We start from the raw sequence: 17,500 nt of genomic DNA on the forward strand, positions 1-17,500 counted from the left end.
GGTAGATACGCACACATAAACACGCATACGGAAGCGATCAATCACACACATACGTTCGTGTATGTCTGTGGTGAATCTTCGTGTGTGTGTATGTCTGTGTGTGTGTGAGAGAGAGAGAGTGAGTTGAGAGAGAGAGAGAGAGAGAGAGAGAGAGAGAGAGAGAGAGAGAGAGAGAGAGAGAGAGAGAGAGAGAGAGAGAGAGAGAGAGAGAGAGAGAGAGAGAGAGAGAGAGAGAGAGAGAGAGAGAGAGAGAGAGAGAGAGAGGGAGAGAGATAGCAAACAGACATGCAGATATCTATAAATCAAGCAAACATATAGGCTTGCGTTATACTTTATCATTTTATTTCGGACGTCTGGTACCAAGAGTGTTCCGTTTGTTTATCTGTCTAAGACTTGATTGAGGTTACAGATCATTTTTGAGTTTTTAAAGGTATTTTAAAACTTTCTTATCTTCATTTGCAGGTTCTGACAGTTAAGGATATCGAAAAGAATATACATGAGAACTCTCGCGAAGTGATTGTTATAATGGACTTATGAATGTGATAGCGGAAATTTAGAAACGGAAAGATGAATTTCAAAACGTGTCATATCGCACTGGCTTTCCTATTAGTCCTCCTGCCCACACAAATCTCGTCGCAGGACAATCTCTTGCCCTCGCGACCTGGAGGCTTGCTAGCGCCCTCAGGGGGTCTAGTAAACGGACACGCCGTAGGACCCCTTGATGAGACAGCTCAGTTGAAGGTCCGAGCAGATGGAATCGAGAGATTCGTCAACGGACCTACTGGCACGTCTGTCCTTTCGGAGGAGAGACAGCAGGAATCGGGGGGCTTTGTGAACGGACCGACGTCGACGTCGGTGGAGGCTGAGGAGAACAGGCAGAGGGCCGATGGAGGAGGCGCTCTTGTGGAGGAGGGTCAGCGGGGTCAAGAAGGTCCTTTCGTCAACGGTCCTACGGCGACATCTGTAGCGCTCGAGGAGGAGCAGCGCCGGCCAGAGGAAGCCCGCGTGGTTGTCAACGGCCCGACGGGCATCTCGGTGGAGGCCGAAGAGAACCAGCAGAGACTCGACGGAGACCTCGGGATCCTCAGCGCCGCCAGCGCTCAGAAGAACCGAGGGAGGATATCCACGAATCCTGAAGAAGCCGAAGTCAACAAACAGGTAAACTGGTCTTGGATTTGGATTTGAAGCGTCCGACGGAGTAGTTTACTTTGAGTTTGTTTCTTACGTCTATGACTAAATTCGTATTTCATTTGTTGATATATATATATATATATATATATATATATATATATATATATATATATTTATATTTGTGTGTGTATGTGTATGTGTGTGTGTGTGTGTGTGTGTGTGTGTGTGTGTGTGTGTGTGTGTGTGTGTGTGTGTGTGTGTGTGCACATAAAGAGAGAGAGAAAAAAAAGAAAGAAAGTAAGAAAGAGAAAGAGCGAGAGAGAATAACTTTTGCATACTTCCCTATAAATACATAACTACGCAGTCAATTCAAATCTAACCATCGGCGTGTCATTAAGCTACCGACCTTGACATCATTAATTCTGGCAATTACACAAATCACTGTCGCGCGATGAATGGCGCCAAAGTCCCTGCATTCCTGGCTATCAGATATTCAGCATGTGATAAATTATCTGAATACTGCTCGAAGATAACGGCAAATTAAGATCCCTTTGCTCATTGGACCGATGCATTTACCTGCTGTTATAGATGACCTCTAGGAATCACAAAATCAATCACACTTACCGATATTCTAACTCATTTCTAATGCTCGACTAACGGTGAGAATCAAAGTGGCTTTATTTTCCTCCAGATATCCTCCGGACTCTACGAAGACCCCACAGACTGGTCGACGGATTTCCACATTTACTGATATTCTAACCCCCCCCCCCCGAAATGTTTCTCTAATTCTAATTGCTTTCTCAGAAGAAAATAAAATATGGTTCCAAGTGAAAATCTATCGAATTTCTTCCAGATGCCTGCCGGACTCTACGAAGACACAACAGACTGGTCGAAGGATTCCAAGCACTGGAACTTCAAGGTTGGCGAATGGTCCTTGGTCCACCTACCTGACCGCAAGGACCACCCAGACCTACCAGCGCACGAGATCCCGGGGCCCTCACTGGTCGTCGTCACCGAAGACGTCCTGAAGAAGGTGATCGAGTGAGGTTGTCTCGTGCATGGCTTGGGCTGATGTGCGGGATGTGTGGATATATTTTTATACTTTTCAGGAGAAAGTGGTTGTTTGGTGGCGTTGTGATGCGTGGAAGTTCTGATGATGGATGTGATGATTGTTTGCGATAAGAGGCAGTGCGGTGATGCAGATGATGTACATATATATTTTAACTTCTCTGGGGGGGAAGTGGTTGTCTGATGATGTTGTGACGCATGAAGGTTCTGATGATAAACCTTTGTGATTAGATGTGTTGTATGGCAAGATGATTCGGCTGCGTTTAAGAAATGTGTATGTACCAAGGAAGGGTTCAATGAAACTGAGGTGAAATAAGTGTAAATCACTCGAAGAAAAACGCAAAGTTGGATGAAATTCTCCCATATTCAAGTGTGAGCAACCGGAGGAAAGAGGGATGGGGTGATGGGAGGGGGGGGGGTAAGGGGGGGTAAGGGGAGGGAGGGAGGGAGGGAGGAGACTGTGCTTGAGAGTGAACAAACTCCATGTGATCTGCCACATCCCGGATGCGACGAGAGTGTCAGATGTTCAAGCAGATGGAGGAAGTTAGAGAATGGAGTTTAAGTTGGAGGGAGGATAAAAGACCGGCACTTTTCATCCTTATCCTCAGCCTGATGATTCATTCATTCACTGAGGAATATTAAGAGAATGTGATGACATCCGTGTAAATTGGCCATCGATTAAATTTCTCTTCTTCCAAGCCTACCAACACCTGCGTGTCTAGTCCCATGTTTACAGTGTCCATGGAGGCGAAGTCTTCTCATAAAATCCGCTAAGAACCCGGCCAGCCATCACCGCCCGTAAGCCCTAACCTTACCGCAACGGCCATTAACACTTCCCACGATTTTCGACAACCGTTGAGGCTGACTGGCGAGGCGAGGCTTTAGACTAACTAACTGCAAGCAAGCACCAGGCCATCGCCACCTTAAACAATTATGTCAGACTGTTTTAACATGGGATTGACATTTCCTTTTGGGCAACCCCCCCCTCTCCCCCACCGGCTGACCTCCGTCCCCCTCCGTCCCTTCCCCCTCCCCCCCCACACGTATACGTCGTACATGCACAGGCATCTCTGAACACATACTCTTGATTTGATTATTTCAAATTTCTAAGAGCGAAATGTTATTGTTTTTTGTTATATTTTCTACAATTAATAAACAATTTTTGCGGTATGTTTCACTGTAACCCATCGACCATACGGTCTTTAAAAATAAGGTTTATTGACCACATTATCTCTCGTCCGCAAGTTGTTTCGACATAATTTCGACGTGAAATGTCATCAAAATTACCTATCTAAACTGTTCGAATAACTTTGTTCTAAATGATATATATGAATATTCATGATACTATTGCTAGAATCTTGGCAATTACATTTGTTGAGTGTCAGTTATTAACATTAACCACCCATATCACGTGTCACTCGCGACGTGACAGAAATATATAGGTTATGGAATCTACCGCAGTGGAAGCTAACAAGATGTCGTTTTTATACGCATGTTATATACAGAGTAGTGTAGATTATACATCAAATGCATTTGTATAGATACAATAGTTGTATCTATTACATGAATATTATTCCGTGCTCGAAGTTGAGATAGAGTTGAAAATCCTCATACGTATGTAACATTTGTAACTTCAGTTCAGTAGCATTCTCATATAGCATCTATGAGAGAATATGAATATGTATTTATAGATATGGTATGAGCTATAAACTAGATATTATGTTGGGGATTTATGCAGGTGCTAGAATCTATGCGGGTAGACGAAAAAAGAAATAATACGAAAGACAACCTCATGAAAAATATGATTGTAACGAAAACAACAACGCTGTGATAAAATATAAAAGACATTAACTCTAAAATCCTCGTTTTGTGAAAATCGACAGTAAAGTTGTGAAAGTTCAATACTATTCAGTCGAGTTAATGTGGACCACCTGCTGAAACCCATATATAATGAAAAGACATGCGTAACCCATCATGGAAATTATATTCGTCTCTCTGTTAATTCCATAGAATACCATAACTACGAACATAGCGTTTTTAGAGTTAATGCCTTTTATCTTATTATTATCTATTTTTTCCTTGCGAAAGTTCGATGCAATACATTTTTCCCTGAGGATTTTCAATCAAAAGATAATAATCCCCTCACATGTAATACTGTAATGACTTGACCTGTTTTTTTTTTTCTTCTTCTAATTTCCCGTATGTGCAGGTGTGAAAGACCAACGACTAACAGATGTCCTCTTTCCACAGGTGTTCGTTAGACGCACGGTAGAAGGATTGAGTAAAGCAAATCTTCACTACCGCTATTTCCTTAGTATTGGTGAATATCCTCATGGAATACCTAGCCTGAAGGTATGTAAGCCTATTTTAGTAACGCTGATATCTCTTTTGCATGTGTTTCTGGTATGTGATTGGTGTGTGACAGGGATCAAGAAACATCATCTTTTTTTTTTCTTCTTCTTCTTCTTCTTTTTCAGGTACTGACTGTCTCACATCGTGTTTTTTTTTTTTTTTTTTTTTTTCCCTTCTTTGTCAATATTCCTTTATTTCTAAGACTGTCCTTCACTATCTCCTTTTCTCTTTCCCCCCTCCCTCTCTCTCTCTCTCTCTCTCTCTCTCTCTCTCTCTCTCTCTCTCTCTCTCATTCATTCTCCCTCATCACTCTCTCTCTCTCTCTCTCTCTCTCTCTCTCTCTCTCTCTCTCTCTCTCTCTCTCTCTCTCTCTCTCTCTCTCTCTCTCTCTCTCTCTCATTCATTCTCCCTCCTCACTCTTTTCTCTCGATTCGACCACCATCCCAAAGGGAACTGTGTTGTGAAATATATTTTGAGCTATTTCACAATACAGTCCATTGGCCCCGTCCTCGCCAATGGCTGTGGTCGTCAACCTTCTTTGCTGATATTATTTATCTCTTTATTTTTATACTTACAGGGTGTACATTTTATCCCTCATCACTCTCTCTCTTCTTCTTCTTCTCTCTCTCTCTTTGGCTCTGTCTGTCTGTCTGTCTGTCTGTCTGTCTGTCTGTCTGTCTGTCTGTCTGTCTGTCTGTCTGTCTGTCTGTCTGTCTGTCTGTCTGTCTGTCTGTCTGTCTGCCTGTCTGTCTCTCTCTCTCTCTTTCTCTTTCTCTCTCTTTCTCTCTCTCTCTCTCTCTGTCTCTCTCTCTGTCTCTGTCTGTCTCTCTCTCTCTCTCTCTCTCTCTCTCTCTCTCTCTCTCTCTCTCTCTCTCTCTCTCTCTCTCTCTCTCTCTCTCTCTCTCTCTCTCTCTCTCTCTCTCTCCCTCTCTCTTTCTCTTTTAAGTTTAAGTTTATGACTTTTTTGCGGCTGTTTACCATGTGACCCTTAATTGCAGGTGTATTTAGTCCAAGGAGACACCAGTACGCTTCTAGCCGACGAGGTCTCACGCGGGGTCTGGTCGGACAACACTATCCCTCTTGATGTTTCGGGAACCTTCCAGGCGAGTTCTTTTGTCATTTTTTTTTAGGTATGAAGTTGATATAAGATAGTGGTAGATTTTATTACGGTTGTGCTTAGGGATTAAATATAGATAGTCTAGCTATGTATGAGTGTTTGTTGGTTATGTCATTGCTCTAATTATGTGATTTCAGATCGTTTTTGAAGGGAGGCTGATGAAAGAAGGTAATGAAATAGCTGTGGATGACATCACAATCAGCGGAATAGGAACTGGCGAAGGAAAGGCCTTGGCAGCAGGATCCGATGACCAGCAGGAGGAATCCGAAACAGATTCTTCAGGAACTCAAAGGGATGAAGCTGGAGAGGAAGCTGTAGAGGGAACCGAAGAGGATATCGTTGCGAATTTGACAGACACTGGCAACGGAACGACAGGCGCTGGCAATGAGACTGGCCAGGAAAATGTCCCAGGGGGAGAGACAAACACTGAGGTTCCGCAAAACGTGACGGAGGATGCGGAGAGTCAAGGGGGTGTGACGGAGGCACCGGCCGACGTGACGGGCGATTCAGAAGTAGGAAGCAATGCCACTGATATTCCCATAGATCTGCCTGAAGTTACCGAAGGCGAGGGGTTGAACCAAGGTACTGAAAACAGTTCATTAGTAACAGAGTCCGTTGATAACACCTCGAGTGCTGCAGGTAATGATAGTATAACAGATAGTGCCACTGAGTTGGAGCTGAATGACACAGCAACCGTCAGTCCTGCAACAGATAGTGTCGAAAATAAGACTGAAGACGCCCTCGCTGTTAACACCACAGTTGAAATACCGGAAAATGAGAACATGACTGTATCATTAACTGATTCCCCTCTCAATGTTACCGAACTTCCTGAGACTAATGTGACGATATCCTCGAACGGTACGGTCTTTGTTAACGAAACATTTAGCCCAGTTAATACCACAATAGAACCCTCAGTTGATCCTCAGTTCACCCCATCAGTTGAAGGTAATGGCAGCGTAGTTACCAGCACCCCGGTGACTAGCTTCATCACCGAGTTCCCCCCGCCTCACGGACCTCCGACAGACATCTCTACAGACCCGTACAGACCTATTAACACGACAGTAATGATGAATTTCACTACCCCTTCAGGCAGCGCCAGCCCAACTTCAGGAGATGTTGCCGTTCTAGCCGGAGACGATGCTACTTCGAGTACATGGGGAATGTTCAAGATCTTCGTTGTGATCTGTGTGTTGGGTGCAGCAGCTCTGGGTTTCCTCTACTGGCGAAAACGCCGTCAGCAGGATGACGAGATCCCAGTATTCACAAGGTCGTCCCACGCAGACTACCACAACCCAACCTTCTCACCGGATGACGACTCTAGCTTTGCCTCACAAGGAACGCGGCATAATTATAAATCCTTCGATTAATCATAGGGGAGAGTCTTCCTGTAACAAGTCTAGGAAGATTAGGCTACGGGTTAGGACGTTGTGAGGTTATCAGGGAGTGCTGTACTTAGGATGCCCAGTGGAATTGGTTGCTGAATATTTTATTGGAACTCCGTTGTGCCATTGACCATGACAGTGAGCCTAGTCACCATGTTATGCTCTACACGGAAAGTTTTCGGAGTCTATAATGTCATGGATGTATTTTTTCTTTCTAAAATAACAAACTGTGCCTCCAGACTAAGTTTATGAGAGAGAGAGAGAGAGAGAGAGAGAGAGAGAGAGAGAGAGAGAGAGAGAGAGAGAGAGAGAGAGAGAGAGAGAGAGAGAGAGAGAGAGAGAGAGAGAGAGAGAGAGAGAGAGAGAGAGAGAGAGAGAGAGAGAGAGAGAGAGAGAGAGAGAGAAGGAAAGATAGAAAGAGAAAAGGAATGTAGGAGGAAAGAGGGAAATGGACGGAGAAAGTCCCTGAGTATGTGTCTACTTGCCCGTCTTTTCATCTGCCTGTTAGTGTCTATGTGTCTGCATGGGTAAGATAGAGTGAATGAATTGCATGACTGTGAAATGAAATGATGACTGATACAAATTAGTGTATATAGTTAGGCAGAGATGGTTCTAGTATAACTAAAAATAGAGATATTGTATACAAACTTATTATCATTCTATAGCCACATTATATCTGAATAAAAGATGATTGAAACTTTGACACTATGAGAGATCTATACAGAGGCCAGATGTGATAGGGACTTTTTATTTGCAGTAAAATATTGCAGATCTTTTCAATTTTTTAAATGAAAAGATTGTGTTGCTGATAAAATGTAACCCTCTATATAAGTATAGTATGTGTATGTGCATATATGTATATGGAAAATATACATTATGTATATAACTCATATATACTGGGTGTCCAAAAAGTTCCATCAGATATTTGTATACAAGAAAGTGATTCTGACTAGAAATTCTTCTCCATACAAATGCATATTTCAGATTACTTTATGCTTGAAGTAGATTTGAAAAATTATACACAGCAAATGTTTTACAGATTGTGGAGTGATGAAGGAAAAGGAAGGTTTTATTCAAGTTACAGAACATTACAGTATCTCCAGATGAGAAATCATGTTATTCATAGACATGTAATCCTGCAATAGGGATTATAAGCGACAGCATGACTCTTACCAACAAAAGAATAAATGTAACATGTTAACATTTATTTTCTGTCAGCTGTCCCTGCCTCATAACTTGTGCAATTTCCAAAATGCACTTCCCTCCTGAACTGATAAAGAAAAGAATATGTTTGTAAATTTTCTACTAAGAATCACATATTCTTTGATTTCTACAAATATCCAAGATAACTTTTACTACACCTTGTGTGTATGTATATATATCACATCTTGTGTGTATGTATATATATCACATATATGAACACATTATATACCGGTATGTATGTGTGCATGTGTACATAAACAAAGATACTATGGTACTAAATCATAAGGTTTGGGATCATGAAACCAAGACGGAGTTTGTGAAGAACTAGATCAATGCATAATAGGTTGTTTTATTTTAAGACAGTCATGGTTTAGGTTACCATATTCATATAGTTATGTTGATTGAGTTTAATATTTGTTCTTGAAGTCAATGAAAGAGTGAAGATAGTTTTGATTTAAATGTTGTTTGGACTTATTCCTAAGATTTGTGACTTGATCCTTCTTTTGCTTCTGTACATTGCCAACACTTGAGTTACAAAAGGTAATTCTACATGTACACATTATTCAGATTTCAGCTCATGAAATAAATCCACTAAGTCAGAATGTGCCAGCTCAGTAATCCATGATACACCATTTCATGATTGTTTTTGTCTTGCTGGATTTATGTAATACATGTTCTAATATCCAGAAATGTATCACAGCTTATCAATACCTGTTACTTGTATAACGGATATGACATTCCAAAAGTTAAAGGGCATCTTAGAGGTGTTTTTTTCATATATTTTTGCATTACAAAGATAAGCAAAACTTAATGCAAAAGGTTTCCAAAATGTTATAAAACATAAACAGATTATTGTAGTTTTCTTCCTGTTGTTAACAAAATGTATCTTTCCACTATATCTCCTGTTTTGATAATGAAGGATTAATGCCTATACACATGCATAATACACTACATGAATCATATGTCATATTCTTGCTTGCCAGTTAAGGATTACATGATATTCTGATAATCTGTTCAATAAATATTTATTACAGCATCATATGTTTCTCTACCGGTCTTTGTATTTGATAAGAATATGGATTCATATTCTTTGAAACTTAACCATTTTTAGATATTTATGTAGTATTTAGATATAAGCAAACATTAAATAACTTTTGTTTATCCAATATCCATTGATAATTATCAACCTTTCTTTGATGTAATTGGTTTGATTATTCATTTTTGACAAAAAAATACTAAGTCATTATACAAAATAATATTGATATGTTCACACCCCAAAAGAAGGATGACATAGACTAAATATTTTCTTACAAAATTGTCAGTTTTGTGACTTCAAAAATTAATATTCACTACAGAATCTACGTCTCCTAATATTTCAATACAATGCATAGGTTCACACACAAAATAACATCCTATTGTCTTTACATTTTATTAGAAATACATTAACTATGACAAATTTATACAAGAAGAAGAATAAAGTTATAACAGTAACATCCCAGCTCTAGGTAATTTTTACAGTAGTTTACGCTGTGACGTGCTGTAAGTGCTGTCCCATGAGGCATTACACCAGCCCAAGTCATTATGGCACCATAGATTATTGACTGAGCTAGTGTAAGTGTGTGAATGGGGACACAGAGGACCTAAACATGGCTTTAGGTGAGATGAATATTCATAGAGGGAACAACATCAATTTACAGATGATCAAAACATTCTCAAAAGCTTGCGAGCTGGATTTTTGAGCAAATATTGTTGTTGTTTTTTTAAGTTATTCCCTTAATATTTATTCAATTAATATCTCTACTCACCCCAAAGCACACTCTTCCTAAAGATGTGAAGGGTATGTGGGTGATAAGCTAAAAGAAAGTGCAGTGGAGCAAACCATGTTTATATTGACTGTTAAATGTTAAAATAGATATTCATATGAGATGCCTTGCAATAAACTGATCATTAAAGTCATTTGCAAGGCAGCATATATCACTATATTGTGCTTCAAATCATCTTACAGCTATAACTGCGAGTTACCTTAATTCTGTCTGCCTATAACAGAAATTTTCTTACCAACCACAGACATCTAAGATAAGGAACAATCACATATAACTTTTCACAATAAATACATCATACTGGAAAAGACCTTTCCTTGACAAGATTACTCACTTTGAGCTTTGGAATCCCTTTAAAAAGAAAAGATTCACTTTTTTATAACATTAACAAAGTAACACCCACAAGCATCCTTTTCTCATTTTTGTGATGTAATGCATAACTTGAGTAATTTGTCCGTTAATTAATCCTGTTCTTGTTTTTTTCCATATATGTACAAAATTCAAATAACCTCTACTATATGAAAAACTGTAAAACAGTATCTGTAAGATTAATAGATACATTTAGAAACAAAGAAACAAGTCTCAAATAAAGAATGAATTTAAACTATGATAACTATCAGTAGATAAGAATAACTTGTGCATTAGTGAAAGTAACATCAAATGAAAAGATTGTCACCATAAAGAATAAAGCACTTTTTGCAATGCAAAAAGGCAAAGCATTCTTTTGCATGAAGCTGGTGAAAAGCGTGAAACCCTTCCATGTCATATCTTTATCCAGTTTTACTATTTATATATATATATATAAATGAAAAATGAAAACAAGACAGTCAACATAAAAAAATCATTGTTAGTTATAAAATAATGTAATGTAAGTAAACAGGAATGATAATGCAAATTTCACTGGATTAAGATACTTATGAAGAGCATTGTGAGTGCTTTCTTGAACTCAAGTTCATCTAAGAACATGAGGGTGAAAGACAGTACTTGAACATGTAAACAATATATATTGTAATGACTTGCTAGAGATATTAGAATCTCTGTGATTCAATAGCTCTTTGCTGGAGGCTGTCAAAATGAATTGTTCTCATACATTTCAATGTGACTTTAAACTAGATATGAAAATTACTTCATATAACTGAGATAATATTCATTGGTGAATTCTACAACTGGGTATTATTGTTGTAAAGCTACAACTATATGCAACCTTAACATCTTTTAAACACACTATGATAAATCCTCCAGTAATACACTGCTCTTTCACTTTTTGTCATTCACTCATCAAGGCAGCAGAGATTAGATATTTTTTTTGCCTTCTTCAAGAGATTGTTCAAAAAGTGAGAAAAAGAAAGAGGGGGGAGAGGACCTTCTTCCTCCACTGGTCCTTCACACTTCCATTACTCAAAGGTCTTCTCCTCAAGCCATGGTCTGAAGATTGGAAGATTGCTTGGGTACTGAGCCCCCTTCTTCTTCTTTAAAGTTCCGTCCGTGTTGCGGTAAGGGTATGTGGCCATCATGATGGGCAGTTGCAATTTGATGTCCTTCTCCAGATTGTTTGGTTCAATGATGAACTGAAATATAGAATATATTTTGAATATTTTCATGAAGTACATTTTTTTTAACGTGCTACTTTAATTCTCACATCTATTACAGCTATTATTTGTTTTTTACTGAATTGTACTCATGGATGACATATTGTATTAAATTTTACACTAGCCATATATGCAAGGCTTATTAACATATGCAAAAATTTAACCTTGAAATAATGAATTCTACCATTAGAATCCAAACTCGAAGCACTAAAAAATATACCACTCTATGAGGAAACCAACATAATACTACTGACTTAATAAACATGTAATTTTCCAATTACATTTGGATAATATCCCATAACCAACTGATATCAGATACAAATTCTTGCCAATTCATTTACTATTATATAAAGAATTATTAAATGTTGAGATTATATTTCTGGCTTCTTTCTTTAAACAGAATAAGATTCATAGTTCCTACAAAAGAAATAAATTCACTAATGAACCTATCACATAATATGATCTATCTTTTTCCAATCATAAATTATAACTCAGAGCTGTAACTTCACAGAAAAGTGGTCTACTTATTATCCGTATCGTCTACTGTCATTTTCACTTTTTTATAAGTATAAACATAAGGTCTTGGTAATCTTATGTATGCTATAAGAAAGTTCTACTCACAAAGACATCATATTGTATCCTGATGAGGTGACATCCTCTCAGATTTGTTGGTGGCAAAGGTGGTACATATAGCTGCTCATACTTCCAGTCATCTGTATCGTTGGATTTAATCTTCCCACGACTCACTGAAGACAGTTCTCTTGTCTCTGTTTGGACCACCTTGTTCTTGGATATGTATTGAATTGTCTGCAAGAATAATCAGAGTCAACAAAGTCCTCTTCTAAGAATACCAATAGATTATTAAAATATGATCTTGCAGGTTAAAGCACAGATCAAGGTTTAATACTCTATATGATAGAGATATTTACTTCTGATAATAAAACATCTGCATGGAATTCATGAAATGGTATGAAACAAAAAAAAAAATAGAAAGGATTAAATACACTAAACAATACAAACAATTTCCTTGTTAAAATGATGACACAAGTTCTGTGAGAATATTGAAACAGTTTGATCTTTTGCCAGATGGAGTACCATCCATTTGTGATCAGTTACAGAGCCCTATTGTCTGTTTTGATCATGGGCAGATATAAATAATCTTCAATGGCATTTTATACAACATATTTCTTTACCTATAAAATCCAATAAGACAATAACTAATTTATAATTCTGTAAAGTAACCATCTTTAAATAAAAAAGGTAATTAAGAATGTCATCACCATTTGATATAATATATAAGTAACTACAGTTGGTGTTTTATATGGATCTATTTCACTAATCTATGATAAATCAGTTTAATCTTGTCTTTTCCACTTTGAGAAGTGAACAGACAAATAATCGTATACAAAAATATATTGAATATAAATTTCCTGCTTCTTTCCACTTGATTCTTCCATGATTAACTATATCAAATGAGAGGAACCTACACATAAACAACTGTCAACATTACTTATCCCACAATTCCTATGTTTGCAAATTCTTAAGAGTGACATTTTATAGACATTTAATTGCAATGATCATAATTATTTAATACTATACTATACAAGGAATTCTCACCTCTGTCAAGCAAGCTCGGGTTTTCTTTATGTTGACTCGGCTCTGGTTGTGTACCCTGGCCCAGATGCTAATAGTTTCTCCAGGCACATAACCTCCACGGTCTAACCTCACACGGCAAGACACAGGTCCTTGGGTCATGCATGTCATGCCCAGCATATGTTCAATCTCACAGTGGAAGGGTTGCTGTGAAATGGGCTACATTTAGACACTTCTGATTGGGTAAGGCATTTCATTTTACTATTGAGGCAATCTACTTTCATGCAATCTCATAATATGTAACTAGTGCAATCATAATACTGTGAAAGAATTGAAGATCATTCTGATACCTATCATGTTGTATAATCAAAACACCTGAATAAAAACTTGCTTGTATTATATGGTTTATAGATAATCAAGGATCTCCCTCATGTAAATTTGTTGATAAATATATATCTATTTATCTAATAATAAGAAGAATCCCTAAAGCAGTAAGACAGTAATAAAAGTTAAAAAAAACAAAAAAACTAGCAGACATCATAAAGAGAACATCACAATTCAAAATAGCAATAAACATAAAGGCTTCTGACACATCCACACTGGAGACAAGAACTGCAAGTACTCACAGCAAGAATAGAAGGTTCAAGATTAAGATCAATAGGATTCATGACAATGAAGACTTGCTGGTTCTTGTGGGTGAGGCCGTTGGGCTCTCGCAAAGCTGCCTTGCAGAAGTACTGGACCCAGCCATGTTTGCCGAGGAAAGTGGATGGCAGACCGAGTGGGAGACCTAGCTTGAAGGGGAAGCTGTGAATTCCGGGGGATAGCAGAATTGGCCCTTGACCTGCGGGAGAGGTTTGAGATGGTTCTATTAGTGCGCTGAATGTAAATGCACAACTTACAGAGGGCTTTTGGTGTGTTGATGCAATTTATGTTTTATTGTAAATATTTACAGTTACATATATATTTCTTAAATAAAAATTTCATACAGAAGAAATAAACTACCAACATATGTGTGCATACATATATATATATATATATATATATATATATATATATATATATATATATATATATATATACATATAATATATATATATATATATACATATAATACATATGTATATGTATGTATATATATATATATATATATATATATATATATATATATATATATATATATATATATATTATATATATATATATATATATATATATATATATTATATACATATATTATTTATATATATATTATATATATATTATATATATATATATATATATATATATATATATATATATATATATATATATATATATATGTATGTGTATGATATATATATATATAGATGTATATTATATATATATATATATATATATATATATATATATATGTATGTACGTATATATATATATATATATATATATATATATTATATATACATATATCTATATATATATATATATATTATATATTATATATACATATGTATATATATATATATATATATATATATATATATATATATATATATATATATATATATATATATATATATATATAAATATGTCACTATGGTCATATAGAAAAATAACATCAATATAAAGTTCAACATTATTATATCATAAGTTGTTAAAATCAATACACCTATCATTATCATTGTTATGTCAGTATTATTTGGATCATTATAATTAATATTATCATTATCACTATTATTATTACTGTTAATATTATCACTCTTATCATTATCATTATTATCATTATTAATATTTTCATTATTATTACTAGTATCACTATGATTATAATAATTATTTTCATTACTATCATTATTATAATTGTCAATATTATTATCAATATAATAATAATAAAAATAACAATAAAAATAGTAATGATAATCATCATCATCATTTTTACCATCATAATAATGATCATTAATATTACCATCATTATTAATATCATTACTATTTTCATTATCATTATCATTGTTATCATTACTATTATGTCTAATCATTAATGTATGATCATTATATTGCCACAATCATCAATATTATTTTTGGCACTACTAAAACTATCACCAAAATCATAATGATTATTGTTATAATTTTTGTGGTACTGTTGTTGAAGTTATTCTCAATATCATCATTCATATAGTCATCATTAGCTGTTGTTTTTATTAGCCAGACTATCATTATCATCATTACCATTATTATTACTGTAATCATGTATAATTGTGATTCTTGTTATATACAGCTATCATTCATACTTCCACATTTATTACAAATATTTTAATTATCAGTATACTTACTATGATGATTAATGTTACCATCATATCAATGTCATTCACATAGTTATTTCAACATAACTAACATTTTAGTATTAACTATTTTCATTTAATATCCTTATAATCATCATCTTGATTACTGATATTCTTATAAATACTGTTAAAAAAAACATTATTTCTACATAATCATACTATATTGATCTTATTAAATCTTATTTCTTCAATTCATCCAAATGCTGTTGTCTTCAAGAAATAGTTACAAATTGATATCAAGCTCATAACTACTTGTCATATCATTTCTTTTGTACATTTCTTTGACAAAACAATATGCCAGTGAAAAGAATGACAATGATTAAAACAATCAAATGTTTGGCTTAAATACTGTAAGACAAATGTAAATAAATAAAACAACTAACATCTTGCATACATCAATAGTACAATATTATGTTACATATGTTACTAAAAATATTGCAGAAGAATTAATGAAAAGGGCGAATATTCTGCTGTTGCAGGTGAGAAGGAAAGCAATATTCGCAATGAAAAAGGAGAACTGAACTTTATCATTACCAAATATTATACCTGGAAATCTGGACACCTTACAGGTATTTGCCCTCTGGTCAGCGTATAAAATGTATGCAGACTAATTATGGAATAGGAATAGCAGGAGAAAACAGTACAGATAATCAAAATAAATAGTATTAAGTAAAAAAAAAATATTCAGAGAAGCACCTTCCAAGCAATATCACATCTAGTACTCTTGCCTCTCAGCAAACATGCCCTAGGGTTACATTTTCGTAATCCGTACATTAAAATCAACACAATTAATAAGCTATATCTAACAGTGATTACTCCACAATACCTAAAAAGCTACTGACCGCACGATGCATGATTCTTAATCATTCTGACTACCACAAAGCCCAAAGACACATAAAAAAAGGACTAAGTCTTAGTATCATTTCAAAAAAATAAAGTTATAAATAAAGTTAAGATAAATACAATCAATGGCTCTTGTCTTCATTAATTAACGCCAGCATGCAGTAAACCCACAAAAGTTTGATGTCATGAAGGTAGTGTGAAAAATGATCAAACATGATTTTCAAATAGTATTACCATGTTCTTACTTCTTTTTGTGTAGTGTCTATGTCCTAGTTCTTTGTTAATGTTTGCTAAAAGATTACTTTGTTTTTGTTTTTTTGTTGCATGGTATTTGTAAACATCCCATGAACGCTGTGAGCTCTCTGCGTTAGTCCATCGCTTCTAAACAGATTAATAAAGTTAATGCGCGGCTCAAGTTAATCGGTAGGTTAACGCTACAGGGGAGGGGGAGGGAGGAAAGGGGAGGGAGGGAGGGAGGGGGAAGGGGAGGGGGAGGAAAGGGGAGGGGCTAGAGAGGGAAGGAGAGGGGGGAGGAGGAGGGGAGGAGGAGGAGGAAGGGGAGAGGAAGGGGAAGGGAAGGGGAAGTTGGAGGGAAAAGGAAAGTGAGGGTAATGTAGTGGAAGAAGTAAAACATGACGATGATGATGATAGTGAAGATGAAGAATGAGAATTATGAGAAGAAAAGGGGGTGATGAAGATGAGACGAAGAAGAAAATTAAGAAAAAAAGGGGAAGAGGAGGGGGAAGGGGATGGGGTGAGGGAAGGAGGACGAGAAGTAGAGCGAGAAGGAGGACAAGGAGGAGAAGGAGGAGGATGACGAGGAGGAGGAGGAGGAGGAGGAGGAGGAGGAGGAGGAGGAGGAGGAGAAGGAGGAGGTAGAGGAGGAGGACGACGAAGAAGAAAATTAAGAAAAAAGGGGAGGAGGGGGAGGGGGGGAGGGGGAAGGAGGAGGAGGAGGAGGAGGGGAAGGAGGACGAGAAGTAGGGCGAGAAGGAGGAGGATGACGAGAAGGGGAAGGAGGAGGAGGACGAGGAGGAAGACGAGGAGTACGAGGATGACGAGGACGAGGACGAGGAGGAGGAGGAGG

General features: G+C 36.6%; 2 protein-coding genes across 9 annotated transcripts in view; one reads left to right on the top strand and one right to left on the bottom strand.

Moving 5' to 3' along the window:
- LOC122244336 (uncharacterized) overlaps nt 1–9,289 on the top strand; it is a 27,593-nt gene extending 18,304 nt beyond the window's left edge. Inside the window, exons 2-7 of one of the 2 annotated variants that reach the window (XM_086556490.1) lie at nt 463–1,158; nt 1,985–2,164; nt 4,450–4,551; nt 5,550–5,654; nt 5,806–6,250; nt 6,758–9,289. In XM_086556490.1, the coding sequence (XP_086412616.1) occupies nt 568–1,158; nt 1,985–2,164; nt 4,450–4,551; nt 5,550–5,654; nt 5,806–6,250; nt 6,758–7,035 (1,701 nt within the window). In that variant the 5' untranslated portion in view covers nt 463–567 and the 3' untranslated portion in view covers nt 7,036–9,289. Of the gene's footprint in view, nt 1–462; nt 1,159–1,984; nt 2,165–4,449; nt 4,552–5,549; nt 5,655–5,805 lie in introns of both variants that reach the window. The other variant, XM_086556489.1, reaches the window with a different exon arrangement.
- A 379-nt stretch (nt 9,290–9,668) lies between these two features.
- Nucleotides 9,669–17,500, bottom strand: part of Vdup1 (arrestin family protein Vdup1) — a 106,235-nt gene continuing 98,403 nt past the window's right edge. For all 7 annotated transcript variants that reach the window (XM_086556494.1, XM_086556491.1, XM_043002246.2 and 4 more), the window contains 4 exons: nt 13,882–14,099; nt 13,280–13,462; nt 12,284–12,469; nt 9,669–11,641 (listed from right to left, as the gene is read on the bottom strand). In XM_086556494.1, coding sequence (XP_086412620.1) covers nt 11,468–11,641; nt 12,284–12,469; nt 13,280–13,462; nt 13,882–14,099 — 761 coding nt within the window. In that variant the 3' untranslated portion in view covers nt 9,669–11,467. The remainder of the gene's footprint in view (nt 11,642–12,283; nt 12,470–13,279; nt 13,463–13,881; nt 14,100–17,500) is intronic.

This window comes from Penaeus japonicus, unplaced genomic scaffold (assembly GCF_977035675.1).
Source record: "Penaeus japonicus unplaced genomic scaffold, GWHDUDI00000001_assembly GWHDUDI00000032, whole genome shotgun sequence".
NCBI lineage: Eukaryota > Metazoa > Arthropoda > Malacostraca > Decapoda > Penaeidae > Penaeus > Penaeus japonicus.